This window comes from Drosophila kikkawai, chromosome 2R (assembly GCF_030179895.1).
Source record: "Drosophila kikkawai strain 14028-0561.14 chromosome 2R, DkikHiC1v2, whole genome shotgun sequence".
Taxonomy (NCBI): Eukaryota; Metazoa; Arthropoda; class Insecta; order Diptera; family Drosophilidae; genus Drosophila; species Drosophila kikkawai.
In genome coordinates, this window is record NC_091729.1 from 4,496,591 (window position 1) to 4,515,398 (window position 18,808).

At 35.8% G+C, this 18,808-nt stretch overlaps 1 protein-coding gene across 3 annotated transcripts; it reads right to left on the minus strand.

The window, feature by feature from the left end:
• Positions 1 to 6,557: 6,557 nt before the first annotated feature.
• cta (Guanine nucleotide-binding protein subunit alpha cta) lies at positions 6,558 to 18,727 on the minus strand. 3 transcript variants are annotated; one of them, XM_017179107.3, is made up of 6 exons: positions 17,922 to 18,724; positions 7,866 to 8,004; positions 7,599 to 7,804; positions 7,409 to 7,540; positions 7,208 to 7,347; positions 6,558 to 7,146 (listed from the first exon to the last, which is right to left on the minus strand). In XM_017179107.3, the coding sequence occupies exons 1-6, from the start codon at positions 18,300 to 18,302 to the stop codon at positions 6,786 to 6,788; spliced, it is 1,359 nt and encodes a 452-aa protein (XP_017034596.1). In that variant the 5' UTR covers positions 18,303 to 18,724; the 3' UTR covers positions 6,558 to 6,785. The 3 variants fall into 3 exon arrangements, 2 of the variants coding, with proteins under 2 accessions (XP_017034596.1, XP_017034604.1); XM_017179115.3 differs by lacking the exon at positions 6,558 to 7,146 and having other exon boundaries at positions 7,210 to 7,347; positions 7,409 to 7,515; positions 17,922 to 18,727; XR_011444511.1 differs by lacking the exon at positions 6,558 to 7,146 and having other exon boundaries at positions 7,322 to 7,347; positions 7,409 to 7,526; positions 17,922 to 18,727.
• Between the last annotated feature and the right edge of the window lie 81 nt (positions 18,728 to 18,808).

Here is an 18,808-nt window from a genome sequence, read left to right on the forward strand (position 1 = left end):
TTTTTATTTTTGTTATTATTAAGCTTGAAACCAAACAATGAAATACAGGAAGAAAAATATATATATTACAAGAAATTAAAACTGTCCGACTATTTATATATATTTTAAGACTTTTACTATATTATATCTTTACTCTTAAAAATCTCTAAATTAATATATACCCTCAACTTTTTTGAGTATTTTATTAATGGAATATCTCCTTTTTAAAGAAATTTTTTAATGTCGGTACTATCGCGATAGTATCGATAGTTTGCAAAAAAAACTCGTAACTACCGATGGTGCGATTACCGGTAGTTTGACATCTCTACTCGACAGTAATATCGATATCGATTGTGTCTGTGCTGCGCGATTTATTTTTTCCACCATTAAATCGCTATGTATTTTGCTCGGTAACCAGTGTGATCAAAAAAATTAAGGAAAAGCAATGAAACGCCATGAACAAGAACCTTTTATGGCGTTTAAGGCATTTCTTTATACGGTCTTCCCACACAGCGCATCTGTGAGGAACGTTTGGGATTTTTCGCAGATGCGAAACTCGTGTTCACACAGAGCTGCGTTAAAGTGCATCCGCATCCGAACAGCTGATCGATCAGCTGTGGCTCATGAAAACGTAAACAAAGACTGTCGAATTGGCAGTTGCAAATTTGAAATGGAACATTTACCAACTATTTTGGCTGTTGTACAACAGCAAAAGGCACAGATTGCGTCAGAATTTATCCGCAATAAATTTAAATGAATTAAATGACAAGGAATTTTAGTTTTTCTAATGATTTTTCTCTAACAAAGAGCAAATTCCCCGAAGAGTGTCTATAGGTGGTATAGGCATCCAAAATCTTTAAAATAAGGTAGAGTTAGGCGGTTTATATTAAATAGTAACAATTGAGGACATATTGGGGCAAGAATATACAGAAAAAACGCCAACTATTTTGGGCATGCTTGTAGCTTTGGCGCCACGTTTTAAATTCCATATCTCATTTGTTCCTCGCCAAGTTTGTTTACATTTTCGTGGTGAATGGTCAAATTAAGAATAAGAATCAGAGTTGCACCGAAAAAGTATCGCCTAACTATCGCCAAACAAACCGTGTTTAGATTTTAATGTAATCTAACGGCGGCCCATTTGGGAAAATTCGGAACGGCAAAACCTTATGGACCGTTTGTTCAACGGACGGTGAATGTGCTTTAACGTTGTGTGGGAAGACCCTATTAGTGGTTTTCCCTCTAGATGTAGGTGTTTTTTAGGGGGAAAGTTTAGGGTTTTTTTTAAATTGGTATGTTCTCGATGCATATGTATAAAAAAACATTAAAATAAAGTAAAAAGATGTTTTTTCTTTGTATTTAACAAAAAAAAAAAAAAAAAAGATTTTTTTAATTTTTGGGGGAAAACTGTTTTTTTTTTGGGGAAATTTCAACTTTTTAAGATTTTTTAGGTGGAGAGAAAAATTTTCATCTGGCTTGATGTCGTGATGTTTTTACAGCTCTAAGAGCCAGTAAAATAAATAGGGATGTGACAAATACGTTAAAACATCAATATATCAATATTTTTAATTATTTAAATATAACATGACAACCATAAGGCAGGCTTGCAATGCCTAAAATGGGCCATCCTCGCAGACAAAGACAAGAAGCGTACTGGTGGACCGATGAGATAAAAGCTCTCAGAGAAGCGTGTACATATAAAAAACAGACACCGCCTTACGAGGGCTAGACGGAGAGGAATCTTTACAGAAGAGGAGTACCAATTTAAGAAATCCAAGAAGGACTTAAATACTGCCATCCGAAAAAGCAAAACGGAGATATGAAACCGCCTCTGTAACGATGTCAACAGTGACCCATGTGGGATGGGATATAAAATCGTGATAAAGAAGCTAAGAACAAGAAACCCAACACCTGAATTGGAGGAAGAGCAAATAGACCATATAGTCAAAACACTATTTTCCGGCCATACAAATAGCATAGCGGGAACTACTCCACCGATAGCCAAAAATCAGATCGAGCTCTTCACAGAGGACGAGCTACTGAAAGCGGCAAAAACCTTAGAAAGGAAGAAGGCCCCAGGGCCCGATAACATTCCATCAGAAGTCCTAATAGCGATGGCGAAGAACAGACCCCAAATCCTGTTGAATATGTACATATAACGCGTGCATTACCAGCGGGAAATTCCAAGACACTTGGAAGCTGCAACGGTTGGTTCTGATAAGCAAGGGCGAGGGAGACCCCCTAACCCCGTCAGCTTATCGACCACGACTGGCAGCAGCGATCGAAAGATCTAATTTCAAAAATGCCCGATAAAAAATTTTGTGTGTCACACAATGTGTGAAGAAGAAGAGCTGTCGTTGGGGGCACTTCTAGGGACTTGGACGGAAAATGTCTTAGCCAGTCGTCCATTCTTGAGACTGGCCAGTGAATGAATTGTCATGACCAATTGGAAGAATTGGTAGAAGAAAAAAAGCGGACTCTGCTTCATCAGGAAGACAGAAACAAACATAAAACAAACAATTAAAATAAAAATTTAAAATGTATATACAAGTATTTATTGGAAATGTACGGCCACCGCTTGCCTAATGCATTTCCTAATTCGTAATAAGGTTGTCCCTCTACTTCCTTATTGCACACTTTTGCTGGATACGGCAAGAGACCTCGCTATAGTGCGATATTCCACAGAGGATCTCAAGGCGTTCAAGGCAATCCCTGAATTTTGAAGGTCCCCGAAGGTTGCTGGAGACATCCCACACAAATCCATGAACTTCATCTTTATGTTGCTCCATTGCTGATATGTTTATATCGCGTTTTCGTCGTTGTTCATTTTCGTAATTTTTTGTTTGTTTCAAATAATTTTAAACAAGCTGTCAAAAACTAACGCAATAACACAAGTTTTGTAGTACAAACATGTGGCTTGCCTTCGATTTCGATAGGTGACTGACTCAGGTCGGTGTAAATATATCAGGTTGTTTGGTAATGACATACCGGTTTCTTTATTGATTTTTGACGACGATATTAACATAGTTAGCATTGTCCGATTTTAGTGCTTTATATACCGTTGTCTTCGATGATTTTCTGCCATTTTGATGGTAACTTGTATATGCCTCTCCTAAAGAAGTCCTTGTCCCTACTGGCAAAAAACTCAGCGATTCGATTTTCACAATCCTCCCTTGAACTCATTTTTTGTCCATCGAAAAAATTTTGCATGGCCAAAAACAGATGGTAATCGCTTGGGGCAATGTCCGGACTATAAGGTGGATGCATTAACACTTCCCAACCAAGCTCCCGTAGCTTGTGACGCGACACCAAAGATGTATGGGGCCTGGCGTTGTCATGATTGAACACAACGCCCTTACGATTCACCATGGCTGGCCGCTTCTGTTCAAGTGCAATCTTCAATCTCTCCAGTTGTTCACAGTAGAAGTCAGAATTGATGGTTTGGCCATAGGGCAACACTTCATAATGGATAATTCCTCTGATATCTCACCATACACTCAGCAATACCTTCTGAGCCGTCAGTCCTGGCTTTGCCACCGTTTGAGACGACTCACCGTGCTTCGACCAGGATCTTTTACGCTTTATGTTGTCATATGTGATCCATTTTCATCACCAGTGACTAACCGATCCAGAAATGAATCGAATTTGTTACGGTGCAACAAAGATTCGCAGATTGATACACGGTTGAAAAGGGTTTTTTGGGATAACTTATGAGGCATCCCTACATCGAGCTTTTTGTTAAATTTTTTGACTTTAAATGCCTATGGACTGTTTCCGTGCTTAGTTGCAGCTCCTCTGCGATGGTTCTAATAGTCACATGACGATCTCGATCCACTATTTCCATAATTTTATCCGTATCAACGGTCACTGGTCGTCAGGTAGGCTTGGGTGTTTCGGTATCAAAATTGCCACTTCGGAATCGCCTAAACAACTGTTCGGCGATTTGGATCGAAAGTTTGTTATCTCCTAAGATAGCAATAATCTGTCGGCGAGATTTCGCGGCAGTTTTTCCCTGTGCGAAATAAATTTTCAAAACTGCCCGAATTTCTGCGATTGTGAACTTCAATCGATTGTTAACGTGGAAGCTCATGTAAACAATCTATATATCATTTTAAAGGTGATACCAATACCTTTCAAACGAGATACTACATTGCCATGTATGATTATATTTGACTTCACAAGCGGAGTGCGAAATTTGAATGTAAAAACCGGTATGTCATTACCAAACAACCTAATACTATAAGTCATCTTGCTCTAAACTAAACTTGTCTTCAATATACTCTGATAATTCATCTACTTTCTGAATGACACCAAACAATAACATACTAGTTTTTGAATGGAATTGTTGATAGACAATTCCACTTTATTTAACAGTTTATACTAATCTGCTTGATCTATTGGTTCAGATAATTTCCCTAACAAATGGGGTTATATCCTATTCACTCTCTCTACTTGCCCGTTGGCTTGAGGGGCCCATGTGACCACCTTTATATGCTCTATATCACGTTCATGAAGGAAAGTTAAAAACTCCAGGGAGGTAAAGCAAGATCCTAGATCGGAAATAATTCGTTTAGGGCGGCCTAGAACTCAAAATACCTATTAAGTGCGTCTTTTTCTTCACGGGTACTAGTGCTATTTAGTGGAAAAAGTTTAATCAATTTTATAAATAAATAATAATAATAAATAAATTTTATAAAATAATCTATAATAAATCATTTTTACATTTTTCAGCAGCTAGGTGGACTATTTTCTAATGGGATAGCCCAAATTTTTGTTCCTCCATACAACACGGAGCATATAGGCATAAGGATTCGGCACTATTCTTTTTGTAAATAATACCATCTAGTAATTTAAATTAAGTACAACTTTCTTCCTCTACGGCTGTTCTTATCTTAATTATTTCAGGGTCAAGCATTTGTTCAGCTTGCAATATCAAGTCAATATATCTATCACTAGTATCACTGGTATTATCACTATTTTCTCTAAGTGCATCTAAAATTTGAACTTGCCTACTCAAAGCGTCAACATGAGGCATATTAACACCAGGTCTCTGAACTATGGAATAGTCGTAGTTTTCCAATTCCAATGACTATCTCGCTATCTTAGGGTTTGTGGCTTTCCTACTCAACGTTTGCACTAATGAATTACAATCTCTCACTATCTTAAAATCCATATGCTCTGAATACACTCTAAATCTACGTAATGCATCGATAATCGCTAGGGTTTCGAGCTCGAAACTATGATACCTAGACTCAGCTACATTGGTTTTACCATCATTTTGTCTTTGCATAAGGACAGCTCCAAAGCCACGTGAACTAGCGTCTGTGTGAAGTTCAGTCTCACGTTTAGGGTTAGCTAATACTGGTTTGGATTCGATAAAATTGTCCTCAACCACCTAAAAGCTTAAAATTGCTCTGTTAGTGATTTTTCCAAGGGATAGTACAAAAACCCTAAAATATGCTACTACTATGTCATCCATATACATATATAAGGTTGTCAAAAAAGTCTTGCTATATTTTTGCTAGGAGTCTTTGCAAACGCTCTTTTCACGCGCTAACCGTTTCTATTTCTACCGCACAACAATGGTTTAAACGTTTTCGTTCTGGTGCAGAGGTGGTCGAAGAAACGCCACGCTCCGGAAGGCGTGTAGTCGAAAATTGCGTTAAAATCGCTGAATTTATCGAAAGAGACCGTCATAGTAGCAGCCGTAACATCGGTTAAGAGCTGGCCATGAGTTATCAAATCGTTATAAAGCATTTGAAGAAGCTTGGATTCAAAAAGAAGCTCGCTGTACGGGTGCCTCACGACTTGACGCAAAAAAAAAAAAAACGTTTTTGACCGTATGGATGCATGCGAATCGCTTCTGAATCGCAACAAAATCGACCCGTTTTTGAAGCGGATGGTGACTGGCGATAAAAAGTGGGTCACTTACGACAACCTGAAGCGCAAACGGTCGTGGTCGAAAAGCGGTGAAGCTGTCCAGACGGTGGCCAAGCCTGGATTGACGGCCAGGAAGGTTCTTCTGTGTGTTTGGTGGGATTGGAAGGGAATCATCCACTTTAAGCTGCTCCCCTATGGCCAAACGCTCAATTCGGACCTATACTGCCAACAACTGGACCACTTGAATGCAGCACTCATGCAAAAGAGTCCATCTTTGATCAACAAAGGCCGAATTGTATTTGGACCCGCATTAAAGATGTTTATCAAGGTCGCTGCCAACCACTAAGAAGCACTTCCTTGCATAGCTTTGCTGAGACCCATAACAACAATGCACTGTTTTGTGCTTCTAACATAGCAATAACACTTTCATTTTCCAGTGGCAGGGCCGATTCCACATCTGATAACGGAGATGGTGTATTTTCACAGTCAGCCATTTCGATAGCACAGTTAGTCCCGATCGCGCTTAGAGCCAAACTCAAAGTGACGACCGTTTGTAAAACCAGAGCTGATCTTCCTACCACTTCTTGCTCTTCGATTGTCTCTCGCTCTCTCTTTCACTCTTTCACGATTCGAACTCTTCTGAGAACTGCGACATATACAGTTGAGCATTAAAAATAAAATACAAACATATATGTTATATATATATATATAAAGTAGTAATATAATTTTATTCAATTCAAATTACTAAATAGTTTAACCATCTTTAAAAAGTTATCAACAATTGGGTCCATTTCAAAATTGAATATATTCTCCAGACATCAGGCACATTCGTCGGTATTATATATATAAAAAATTGAGTCCTATTTGCTTGTATTTATATTATATTACGTTTTTTTTTTTTTAATTGCTGTTATATTTTATGAATGTCGCTACTGCAACATAAGAGCATTTAAATTACGCTGCAATATCGTATCCTTTACAGAATTAAACACAATATTAATATTGCGCGTATTAATGGCAGTGGTAAAATGATGGTAGATCCTACTGGGGCTGCTGGTGCGGCGAACGTTCATGAACATTTGCAATATAAAGTTTTGGACATCCATAAGCGAGTGAGAATTTCCATTAAATTGCGGATAATACCAGCGAATATCAGTCTCAGGATTACCGACTTTCTGTTCAAGCAAATCGGTCTTATTCAAAAATAATATAATTGAAATTCCCTTGAATGTGTTATTGTTCACAATAGTATCGAAAATATTCTTTGATTCATCTAAGCGATTTGTTTTTCTGTAATGGTAATAAATGCGATTTGAACTCGTTTTACGATGATGTTTTTGTAAAATTTTACCTGTCTTCCGCAAGCACCTGATCAAACTCTGAACTAGATACCAAAAATATAATCGACGTCACAGAAGTATCAAAACATCTAGTCCACTTTTGTCGCTGAGTTCGCTGTCCACCCACATCAACAAATACAAATGGAATGTTCTGGAATTATGAGCTCTGATTAGAATCCATTTTTGAGTATACATAAAACCAATTAAGCCACCTGTATTTTCACACAAAATTCATAAACACCTTTAGTTGCTTTGCGACAGTGTAAAATATCTTTGTGCGAGGGTTCATAATTTGGGTTGGCCAGCCTTTCAATGCCGTCTAGAAAATAGCTAACAGAATCGCACTGAAAAATTACATAAATAACTTAAAGTATAAATCTTAATGCACAAAAAAAAACTTACAATTTGAAATTCACGCCTTCTCTCATATGCTCTTCTAATGCCCCGATCTTGCCACAGTCGGTGTATTAATGGAGCGTATTCCATAAATCTAGGCGCCTCTATTGAATAACATTCCATTAATTTAGCGTCATTAGCATCCTGCTCGCGGCCGTCGCTTCCCCACGGTATGTTGAGCTTTTCCCGAGCGTCCAGCAAGACTTGCATACCTTAAACATATAAAAATATAGTTAGGTAAACGTTTATGAATTTAGCAAATAACTGACTCACCCCTAATAACATTTTGGTATATCACATGTCGATATTCACGTAGCAACTCCGGTTCAAAATTTATGCCATGAATGATACGCATTTGTTTGAGAAATGTCGATTTTCCGGATTCCCCAGCGCCTAGGAGGAGCAGTTTGACCTAAAACCAAAGAGGGTAAATTGATACAACAAAATATAAATCGAGTTCTTTGCTCTTCGAAGACTTAACCCACAAGTCATCTACAACGTCGGTATCGGCCGCTATTGCTTTCTTAATAAATAACATCGAAAATTTGTAATAATGTAATATTTTATATTATTTTTTTTTTTATATTATATGATACTTGATCAAAATTATTTCGAACAGAAAACTATAGTTCCTGTATAAAAGAACTAAAAACCTTGGGTGTGTGTAACCTATACAAATGCTTTTTGATGCATGGAGCAATTGCACAGTGATAAGAAAAAATGATGGAAATATGAATTGTAATATTAAAAAACTAGACGAAAACAATTATAGCACAGGGTAACTTTTGATTTCGTTTATTACGTACACAATGCATAATTAAAAGTGGGTTTTGTGTGTATGTGTGCGTGAACGCGACAACATTCGTTGAGACGAAATTTCATATTTGGCTTTGCTAGAGCGAGAGTTAAAAGTTTTTCAAAGTCACATTGGTTATTGTGCATGTGCATATTGTGTTCTATGGTCGTGCTGGTTAAAGCGTTGGTCGGCAACAATAATGAGTGTTTTTTTTTATTAAAAACTAAAATTTTTTATATATCATTTTATTTATTACATTATTTAAAAAAGTACTGAAGCTTTAAAACTTTTATTAAGCAAAAATGTTTTTTCACTAAGAGAATGGGGAATAGGCTCTTAAAATCAAAATAGCTTTAAATCCCGTTAATAACTCATATAAATAACATAATATAATATATATGTAAATAACATAATATAATATATAAATAACATACTGTATTATATAAAAACCATTCAAAAGAACAAACAAAATATAAAAACATTAAAAACAAGGATTTATAATGAAAAAACTTATCCATCCACTAAAATTTTTATTTATTTTTATTTCCATTTTTTTTTTTTTTGTTATTTTCCTGATTTGTTTGTATAAACAATCAATCACATATGTATAAAAACAAAACAAAAACTCAAACTAAAGAAACAAAGACTAAAGAAAAAAAGAAACAAACAAAAAGAAGAAAATCTAGAGTCTAACCAGGTTTGAACCCATGCACCTTAGTTTGGCAGTCGGATGCCTTAGCCACTAGACCAACTGGGAAGCAGCCCTCTGGGTGCCCCACATTCGAAGTAGAATCGAGCATTGCGGGTTCCACGGTAAAAATGCGGGTTCTACCGCTGGAACCCGCCATACGACACATTTTTTTGTATGAGATGTCCCCTCTATATAGATCTATACTCTTTGGTGGTAGTTAAAGGAAATGCAACGCACGTCGGTCATAAGCGTTTAAACTGGAGGGTCAAAAGGCGTCGGCGCACAGTAGCGCCTCTCGAACAATTAGCGTTGCAAAAATCAAAAAAGTCATGTTCGCAAAAACGATTTTAACCATACTTATTCGACAGGAAATTTAACAAGGATTCAGAATCTGCAATAAAATCAATTTTAAGATTTTTTTTGTAGAAGTTATGAGCATTTAAAGTTGAACTTTGTTTCGATTTTTGGATCATACAAAAAAAAATGTGTAAATTGGGTGACTTTCAGGTAATATTACAAAAAAACCATAAAACCAATGGTCATGGTTTTTACTTTAAATGATAGATACATTCATAAACTATAAAATAACCTAAAAAAAGCGACACTTTGATTTGGGCTTCTACAGGTAAATCGCTACCTGACAGGTGTCCATTTTTTTCACCTTTTTCTGCCTAAAGTAGTCTATAACTTCTGAAGCCAATGAAAGCCACTGACTACACTATGTCTACAAGTTACGTGGATCTTTCCTGGACCAGAATTAACTTTCATCGGCTGCGTCGAGCTGCGTCTGCGGAAATGCAACGCAAAAAACCAAAACAACTCAGGGTAAAATATACCAAAATACCAACACAATTTCATACATTTCAAGAAATATACTAACTGTAGCGCGTGGCGGTTACACTTCGAATTAAAAAAAAATTTTTTTCAGTTTTCAAATTATTTTTATTTGAGCAAATACATAAAAATAAACATAAAAAATTAAATAAAAAATATTTTTTAAAAATTGTTTTCATTGAAAAAAATTATTTTTTCACTTTGATACCCTTTAAAAAGGCGTATTTGTGGGCGTGGTACTTTATGCAGTACATATATATATTTTACAACCATTACCTGTCCAATGCCGTTTAAATTATTCGATTACCTTATTTGGTTCAAAAGATATGATTTTTGCAACGCTAAATGAGAAAAGGCGCTACTGTGCGGCGTCAATATTACTTTGTGTTTAAGGGGGGACATCTGAGTAACTTTTTTTAAAAATCGAAAAATTTTTTTTTTGCTTAAAAAATACTTTATGGTCTTAAAAATAACATATCAAAAGATAGAGTCCGGCAAAAGTTTCTAAGTGTCGAAATTTTCCATTCTACGGCGATGCCTCACATGTAATCATATACGATTTTAAAACTTTAAACGCGTTTTTCTCAAAACCACTTTTTTTGAGTTGGCCGAAAACATAACTCGAACAAATCTTAACCGATCGATCTGAAATTTTGACAGTATATCCAAAATACCTATGGCTATCGACGTACGTAAGATTTTTTTTTTTTGCTTACTTTTTTTTTATCAACAATTTTGTGACGTTTTTTTTTCATGAAAATTGAACATTTTAGGTTAGGTTTTCGGCCATGGACCCCTTTCAAAAAAATAGGGCCTACGAAGACATGCTGCACAGCCGCCATTTTGTTTTCAATTTATTAACAAAAAAATTTATTTTGTAGTTCACATCTAACATTAACAAACCTACTTTAAAACTTTTCGATTGGCTTTTTCATTTGGCCAAAAAAAATTCTAGAAAATGGGCTTTTTTTTGCCAGTTACTCAGATGTCCCCCCTTAATCATCCCCAACGGAAAATGCTGAATCGTCTTACAGGCAAAAAAAAATTTAAATGCAGGTTTACCGGTAAAACAGCTTTTACCAGTACTTAGGGTGGTTGGTTTTTAAAAAAAAACGTATTGATGATATTTGCTGTTAAAAAAATATCTCTCGATGATATTTAAAAATATCGTAAAAAATATCGATATATCGATTTTTTTATATTTTTTAATGTTTAGCAAAACTTGGATAATGATTTCCTGTATCTGAAAATTTGTGTAAATTTGGAGCCTAAAAATCGTTATATTTGATTTTATCAACCATTAACAGCAAATAAGAGCTATTTGAGACATAATAGACTGTTTTTAATTTAAAAATAGAAATGAATAGAAATCATCGAACCCGCTCTCAAGCAACTCTTATTCACTATCCTTGGTATAGAACAATAATAACATTATGAAGGATATGGTATAGACAATTGAGTGGTTTTATTTAATACAAATCTGTTTTTAATGATTTTAGAAAAAAATCGTTCGGTTACATGCTAGTCTGTCATTCGACTACGTTTGCAGAAGCAAACCGTTCAGATGAAACCGAACTAGCAGGCGTGATCAGGCAACTTAATGCCACCTTAGCTAGCAAGGGCATAGTTGACATTTGTGAGATCCAGAATTCCATAGGGATTCCATAGGGTCCCAACCATGATACAATCATAGATTGTATCATGGTCCCAACTACAAAATGACATTTTAAAGAAAAGCTGAATTTCCTGTATGCTTAATGCGAACATGTCCTCTACTCCGCTATCCATTTCTAGTACGGTCTTCCCACACAGCGCATCTGTGAGGAACGGCAGATGCGAAACTCGTGTTCCCACATCAAAGTGTATCTGCATCCGAACAGCTGATCGATCAGCTGTGGCTCATGAAAACGTAAACAAAGGCTGTCGAATTGGCAGTTGCAAAATTGAAAAGGAGCATTTACCAACTATTTTGGCTGTTGTAAAACTGCAAAAGCACAGATTGCGTCAGATTTTATCCGCACTAACTTATAATGAATTAGATGACGAGGAATTTGAGTTTCTCTAATGAAATTTCTCTAACAAAGATCAAATTCCCCGATGAGTGTGTATAGGTAGTATAGGCTTTCCAAATCTATAATTAAAGAAGAAGTAGGCTTTTATATTAAATAGTAGCAATTGGGGACACTTTGGGGCAAGAATATACAAAAAAAAAAAACGCCAACAACTATTTTGGGCATGCTTGTAGCTTTGGCGCCAATTTTAAATTCCATATTTCATTTGTTCCTCGCCAAGTGTGTATATATGGTAAAATTTTCACCCACACATACGCGGTTGAGTGTTCTTGTTTTTACTCAAACAAGCAAGCGCATTCTATTTTTAGATTTTTACGCTTTCAACTTTGTGAGAGCGGGAGAACGCGATCAAAAATGTAGCCTCATTTTGCAAAACAAATGTATGGATGACTCTATTGTCTTTGCTTTTAGTGAGTTATGTATTATATATAATTTGACGAGTAGATTCCGCAGAGCCGTTTGATGTCTGTCCACATTTTTGAAGGATCGGAGTTCTGCGGGATTTCGAAGGTGAAGTTTACAATAGAGGCTTTTTTAGCAATCCTAATTGACCTTTTGAATATGGCATTAGCTTTTTTATATTTAATCATGTTTTCAAGGCAAAATACCCAGCTTTTGAAGTCGCCAAAGACGATAGCATGTGGGGTAGATGGGGCTAAAACATTTTCTTTAAGTTAAATTGTTTTAATGGAGATATGGGGTATGAGATCTGTATTTGTTTTTTTTTTTTTTTTTGTATTGAGATCCCAACGGCTTTAAAGTCAGTTTTTAGTGAGTGGGAGATTAAATTATGTACTAGGAGGGCTGCTCCTCCGAAACTATTGATGCTATTACTGCAGCATAAGGGATTGGTAATGAAGTTATATTGTTAAGGTGGGTTTCGTGGAGTTCTTGATGTGGCGGATAATTCTTAATATATTAATTCTTAACATATTAAAATAACCCTAAATTGTCAGCCGTAGCAGGGCCTTAGCAGAAGAACAGCAAAGCCTATGCTCTGCTTTGCTCGTAGTTTTGTCGCTTCAAAAACTATAGCTATAGCAATTGCAAAAAATGAAAATCGATGCTCTGCGTAGACGTAACAGTAAATTGAGAGCGAGATGGGAGCAGAGCAAAGGGAATTTTGTCATATGCTACGCAGTGTTGCCAACTCTTCAGGGCTTGAAAAAGCTAAACCCAACTTCGAAAAAAGCTAGAAATAGCCAGCAAATTTTGATGATAGCTAAAAAATAACGCTAGGGGAAAGAAAAAATTTTTTTGTTGTATTAATTGTTGAAGAATTTTTGAAAAATTGTCATATTTCTCTATCATCACCTCTTCTGCAGCTGAATTTATGTATATTTGGTTTGTTTTTTTTTTTCAAAAGTTTGTAATTTTTTTTTTCCAAAAATTTTTTAACATTTTTTTTTCAAAATGTCAAACATTTTTTTTTCAAAATTTTGTCCACAATTTTTTTAATAAAATTTTGTCGACATTTTGTCATTTTTTTAATTTTGTCTAATTTTTTTTTTTCAAAAATTTTCCCCATTTTTTTCTGTCAATAAATTTTTTTTCCAAGTTTTGTCAAAAATTTTTTTTTTCAAAACTTTGTCAGCTTTTTTATTCCTTTGCAGGGTATTATAATTTCAGTCAGAAGTTTGCAACGCAGTGAAGGAGACCTTTCCGACCCTATAAAGTATATATATTCTTGATCAGCATTAACAGCCGAGTCGATCTAGCCATGTCCATCTGTCCGTCTGTCTGTCTGTCCGTCTGTCCGTCTGTCCGTTTCTACGCAAACTAGTCCCTCAGTTTTAAAGCTATCTGAATAAAACTTTGCATATAGTCTTCTATATGCTCTCACTGCTACATATGTCGGAACGGGCCGGATCGGACGACTATATCATATAGCTGCCATACAAATGTTCGGTAAATTAAAAAAAAAAAATGGTAACTTGGCTGTTTTTTTCATATTAAATGAAAAATATGCAACAAAAACGTTTGCATATGAAACTAAAATTAATTGTCTCTAAAGAAATGAGTTTATAGCCACGAAAGCCGTAGCATACGACGAAGTTCCTTTTGCTCTGCTCCCATCTCGCTCTCAATTTTTTTTTACGGCTACGCAGAGCATTGCTTTTCTTTTTTTGCTATAGTTTTTGAAGCGACAAAACTACGAGCAGAGCAGAGCATAAGCTTAGCCGTTTTTCTGCTACGGCTCTCGTCAAAGTGAGAGCGGTAGCGATAGCAAAACGAAAAACTACAGGAGTAGCGTAGCTTTTCAAACGCTGAGTATTTGCTATAAGACTAAATAAATATATATACATATGTATATACAAAATACATTTTGAGACGGAGAGAAAATTACCTAAAATAGGGTAAGGTGGGGTAAAGCCGGCCTAGTAAATGGTTTTGGCTATAACATGCTTATTTTACATCGGATCAAGTCGTTATATATACCAAATTAAAGGTTAGACTTCTGCGCAACTTTCTATGCATAGCATTTTATTCATACCTTTGAAAAGTTTTGAGATACAAGCGTTTTACGAAAAAGTTCATTTTTGCTATGTTCAAAAATGATGGGGTAAACCCGACCGCCTATGTTTTTGGTTGATTTAGTACAGATATAACCTAAATATAGGTTTTGCAATGATAAATCAATCAATGTTATATTATATAATGGTAATAAAAGATAATAGAATTAAAAAAATGAAAATAGCAAAATAATTAATCAGTATCATCTGATTCGCTGCTCAAATAGCTTGCTGGCGTTTTTTCGTTCGAGTTGAACGTCTGGTTGGCTGCGATGTTGATTGTTTTTGGTGTGATAGTTGTTTTTTTTGGCTTTTTTTGCGGCAGGATTTACCCCACTATTTAGAGGTCGGATTTGCCCCACCACGTAATTTTTCATAAAAACGCAATTAAAAAAGAAATTATGAAAACAAATGAACCAAACTTATATGCACTTTGTAGGACTTTTTTCAAAGAATCTAAATCCACTTACCTTTTCATGCGATAACTTTGACATTAAGAAATATCCTGCAGTTAGTTATGCACAAAAATGAAAGTCAAAATTGTGAAAACAAACTTGTTGTCGTTTGACCATCTAAATGTTGACTAATAAAATGCTGTCATACCACCATTTTCATTGTTTTCGATGCTCTACACGACAACACTAATATTAGTTTGCGTAGTGCTTCCGATTTTCGAAAACAGAGGGAGGTCGGGTTTACCCACACTGTCGGCTTTACCCCACCTTACCCTAATTATTCACTAAATTTTCAAAAATTAGCAAGTCAGCGTTTGTATTCCTATCGATATTCCTTAAGTAATTTAAGCAATTTATAATGTAAAAATCCAACACAATGCCGATACTTGTTTTCTTTCTAATAAATCATAATTCTGCTGCGACGTGCTAAGAATGCAATTTTAAAATGATACTGCATTACTGCACACTCATCAGGTTACTACATTTTAGACCTGCTTTGTCCATATAAACATAGCATTAGGCCGAGACTGCGTGCTACATTTTTATACCCTTGCAGGGGATTATAATTTCAATCAGAAGTTTGCAACGCAGTGAAGTCTGTCCGTCCGTCTGTCCGTTTATACGCAAATTAGTCCCTCAGTTTTAAAGTTATCTGAATGAATCTTTGCATATAGTCTTCTATATACTTTCACTGCTATATACACTCCTGCCCACAATTATACGACACCCCGAAAACTTTAGTTTCGACCCTCGTAGGAAAGTCGGGAAGCATATTACAACAAATTCAAGTATGCAGAATTAAAGCTTAATGAATTCTGCTTAAAATATGATTTTTTTATCTCTGATTGGACCACCCGTTTTTAAATAGCGTTAAAAAAAGCAGAAAAGCCCGATTTTTGCCATGCCTGAAACTGTATCATAGCTATACGACACATGTCAATTTTAACGGCTAGAGGTAATTATTTGGATTCAAATAATTTTTTTTATGTTTCTGGTAACATTTTAATGATTTGGAAATAAAATGTCAAGTGGATGTTTGTTATCCGACGAAAAAAAGGGAAGAATAAGGGCTTACAACGATGCTGGCTTTAATGTAAGCGAAATATCGCAGAAAATGTATCAAATACGTTGTTTTACCCCAAGTTTTTTTTAAATTCGGATTAATATGGAGTGAAGCAAAGCTCTGGAAGGATCCCAAGTTGCCCGACCGCCATGAACGTCGCATAATTCTTAGATTTAGCTATTCGATTGCTTGGAGCGCCACACTTGCCGCTAGTTGCAGTCAGCCTGTGTCACGAATGACTGTCTGGCGGACACTGAAATCATCGTAGTACGTAGTCAGAGTAGTCTTAAAGACGGCTCCATTCTTAAAAATGAGCTACAAAACAGAACAACTTAAATTTTTAGGAAAAAGTCTTGGAGACACTGGCCTCAGTATGACATTTTAACTTATTTTTGATTATACAGTTTTTTTTCAATATTTTTTAGGTAGATAATTTTTTCTGACGAAAAAAATGTTTATCTTGACGGCCCAGATTGGTTTTGACACTATTGGACAGATTTACATGAGGTTAAACTTATTTTTTCAAAACGCTGTTTTGGGGGAGCCTTTCATGCGTCTTAAGCGCTTGATCTGTGCTTCCCAGATCCAAGATGAATAGTGGAGAATACAAAAAAGTATTTCATGATCGTCTTCTAACATTTTTGGAACAACATATGGAAAAATATCATGTTTTTATGCAGGATTCACCAAGTTAGAGAGACCCAGCGCTTCATAAATAATCACAATATAAGAGTTTTGGGTTGGCCACCGTGCTCCCCTGGCTTGAATTTAATTTAAAACATTTAGTTTACTTAAGTCAGGCGAGCTTAGGCCAATAACAAGAAATTTTAGAGTGTCAAGACCCTTAAAAGTGATATTTTGGGTCAAAAGTTTCCATTACACCAATATTTACCAAAAAAGTTTGTTAATTCAATGCCTAAGAGACTTTTTGAGGTTGCCAAGGCTTAAAGTGGCTCTATTAATCATTAAACAATTTTTTATATACCATTAAAATTATAAAATATTAAGTAAATCGAAAAAATTGACATGTGTCGTATAGCTATGATACAGTTTCAGGCATGGCAAAAATCGGGCTTTTCTGCTTTTTTTAACGCTATTTAAAAACGGGTGGTCCAATCAGAGATAAAAAAATCATATTTTAAGCATAATTCATTAAGCTTTAATTCAGCATACTTGAATTTGTTGTAATATGCTTCCCGACATTCCTACGAGGGTCGAAACTAAAGTTTTCGGGGTGTCGTATAATTGTGGGCAGGAGTGTACATATGTCGGAACGGGCCGGATCGGGTGACTATATCATATAGCTGCCATACAAATGTTCTATAAATTTTTAGAAAAAAATTATAACTTGGCTGTTTTTCAATATTATTCCATCATTTTTGAGATATAGCCATTTTATATTAATCCAAAATGTTGTTAAAAATTTTATGAAAATCGGACGACTATATCTTATAGCTGCCATAGGAACGATAGGGAAAGTAATAGAAAAAATTATAACTTCGTTGTTTTTCAACGTATTTTCATCTACTTTCATGAGCTTTTAGTATTATTTCAGAATTTTGGTAAGAATATTATGAAAATCGGGCAACTATATCATATAGTTGCCATAGAAGCGATCCGCAGATGTAGAGAAAATGTAAAGCTGGGAATGTATAACGGTAACTGTCAAACTGTAAACATAATAAGTATAGGTAAAACGATATGAAACTCTGATTAGTGTCTGTTTTCGGCATTATAATTTATGATATAAATATGAAAACCAATCTGCAAGGATATACAAACTTCGGCATGCCGAAGTTAGCTTCCTTTCTTGTTTTTAGAAGAGTAGAACAGCCCCAACCCGATTTTGCAGGGGTGGTATCGGTACTTCTTGGTAACGTCTAATCCGCCGTATATGTGACTCACCTGACGTCGAAACGTATGTTTTTCCTTCTCCAAGATTTTATCGATCTCTTTAGACTTATAACGTTGTTCGAGTTCGTCAGGAGTACTGCGCAGTCGTACCAGATATGTAAGAAAGTTGCCGCAGCTCCTAAGACAGGCAAAACGGGAAGTCTGCAAACGACTGCTTTGGCGTCGCAAGTGGTCCGCTCCATCAGATATAAACCCAGACGCAGTTCCTTCACCTGGACCCGTTGCTCCACGAGTCTCATGTCCTTCCATAAGATGCGTCAAAGTGCCCGTCCGATTGTCGCTGTTTTTACTATTGTCGCTCCCACTGGTGTTAATGTCGGTTATGTTGATGCCTTCTCTGTGCGCTAACGTGGTCAATGTGATTCTGGACATAATTTACTAGTCAACGCCTGACGTGCGCACTTTCTATAGACACACACACACACCGAGGAGCTAAACTGTCGCACACACAGTAAAACAAGCTGCCGTTGTAAGCACTTTGTGGTATGTACATATATAATCGTACTTGTTTTTATGATCTATCTGCTTTGCACCTGTTATACTTAGGGTCTGCGGAGGATAGACGGTTTATTGCTTTTGTCGCAATGTCGCCATTTCCAAGACGCTGTCGCATAATTTGCACTTCTTTTGTCGTATGCCTGCATCGCAGTAGCAATTTTCATAAACATAACAAACACAACAGCACGAAAACATGAAAAGATATGTGAAGGAAACTTAAAAAAGGGCTGAGTAATATTTTCACTGAATTAAGAAAAAAAAACAGAATTTATATATATAAGATTATAAATAAATTTGCATATCCAATAGAGCTGGACAAATAATCGATAATATGAAGGATCGATAATAGAATGAAGTAAGTATATATATCGATGCTAGCT

Coding starts and splice junctions, on each gene's coding strand:
- cta (XM_017179107.3), bottom strand. CDS start 18,302: ATGTCCAGAATCACATTGACCACGTTAGCGCACAGAGAAGGCATCAAC. Junction 8,005..17,921: donor AACATACGTTTCGACGTCAG/GTGAGTCACATA, acceptor CTTTGGTTTTAG/GTCAAACTGCTCCTCCTAGG. Junction 7,541..7,598: donor GAAGGCGTGAATTTCAAATT/GTAAGTTTTTTT, acceptor GTAATTTTTCAG/TGCGATTCTGTTAGCTATTT.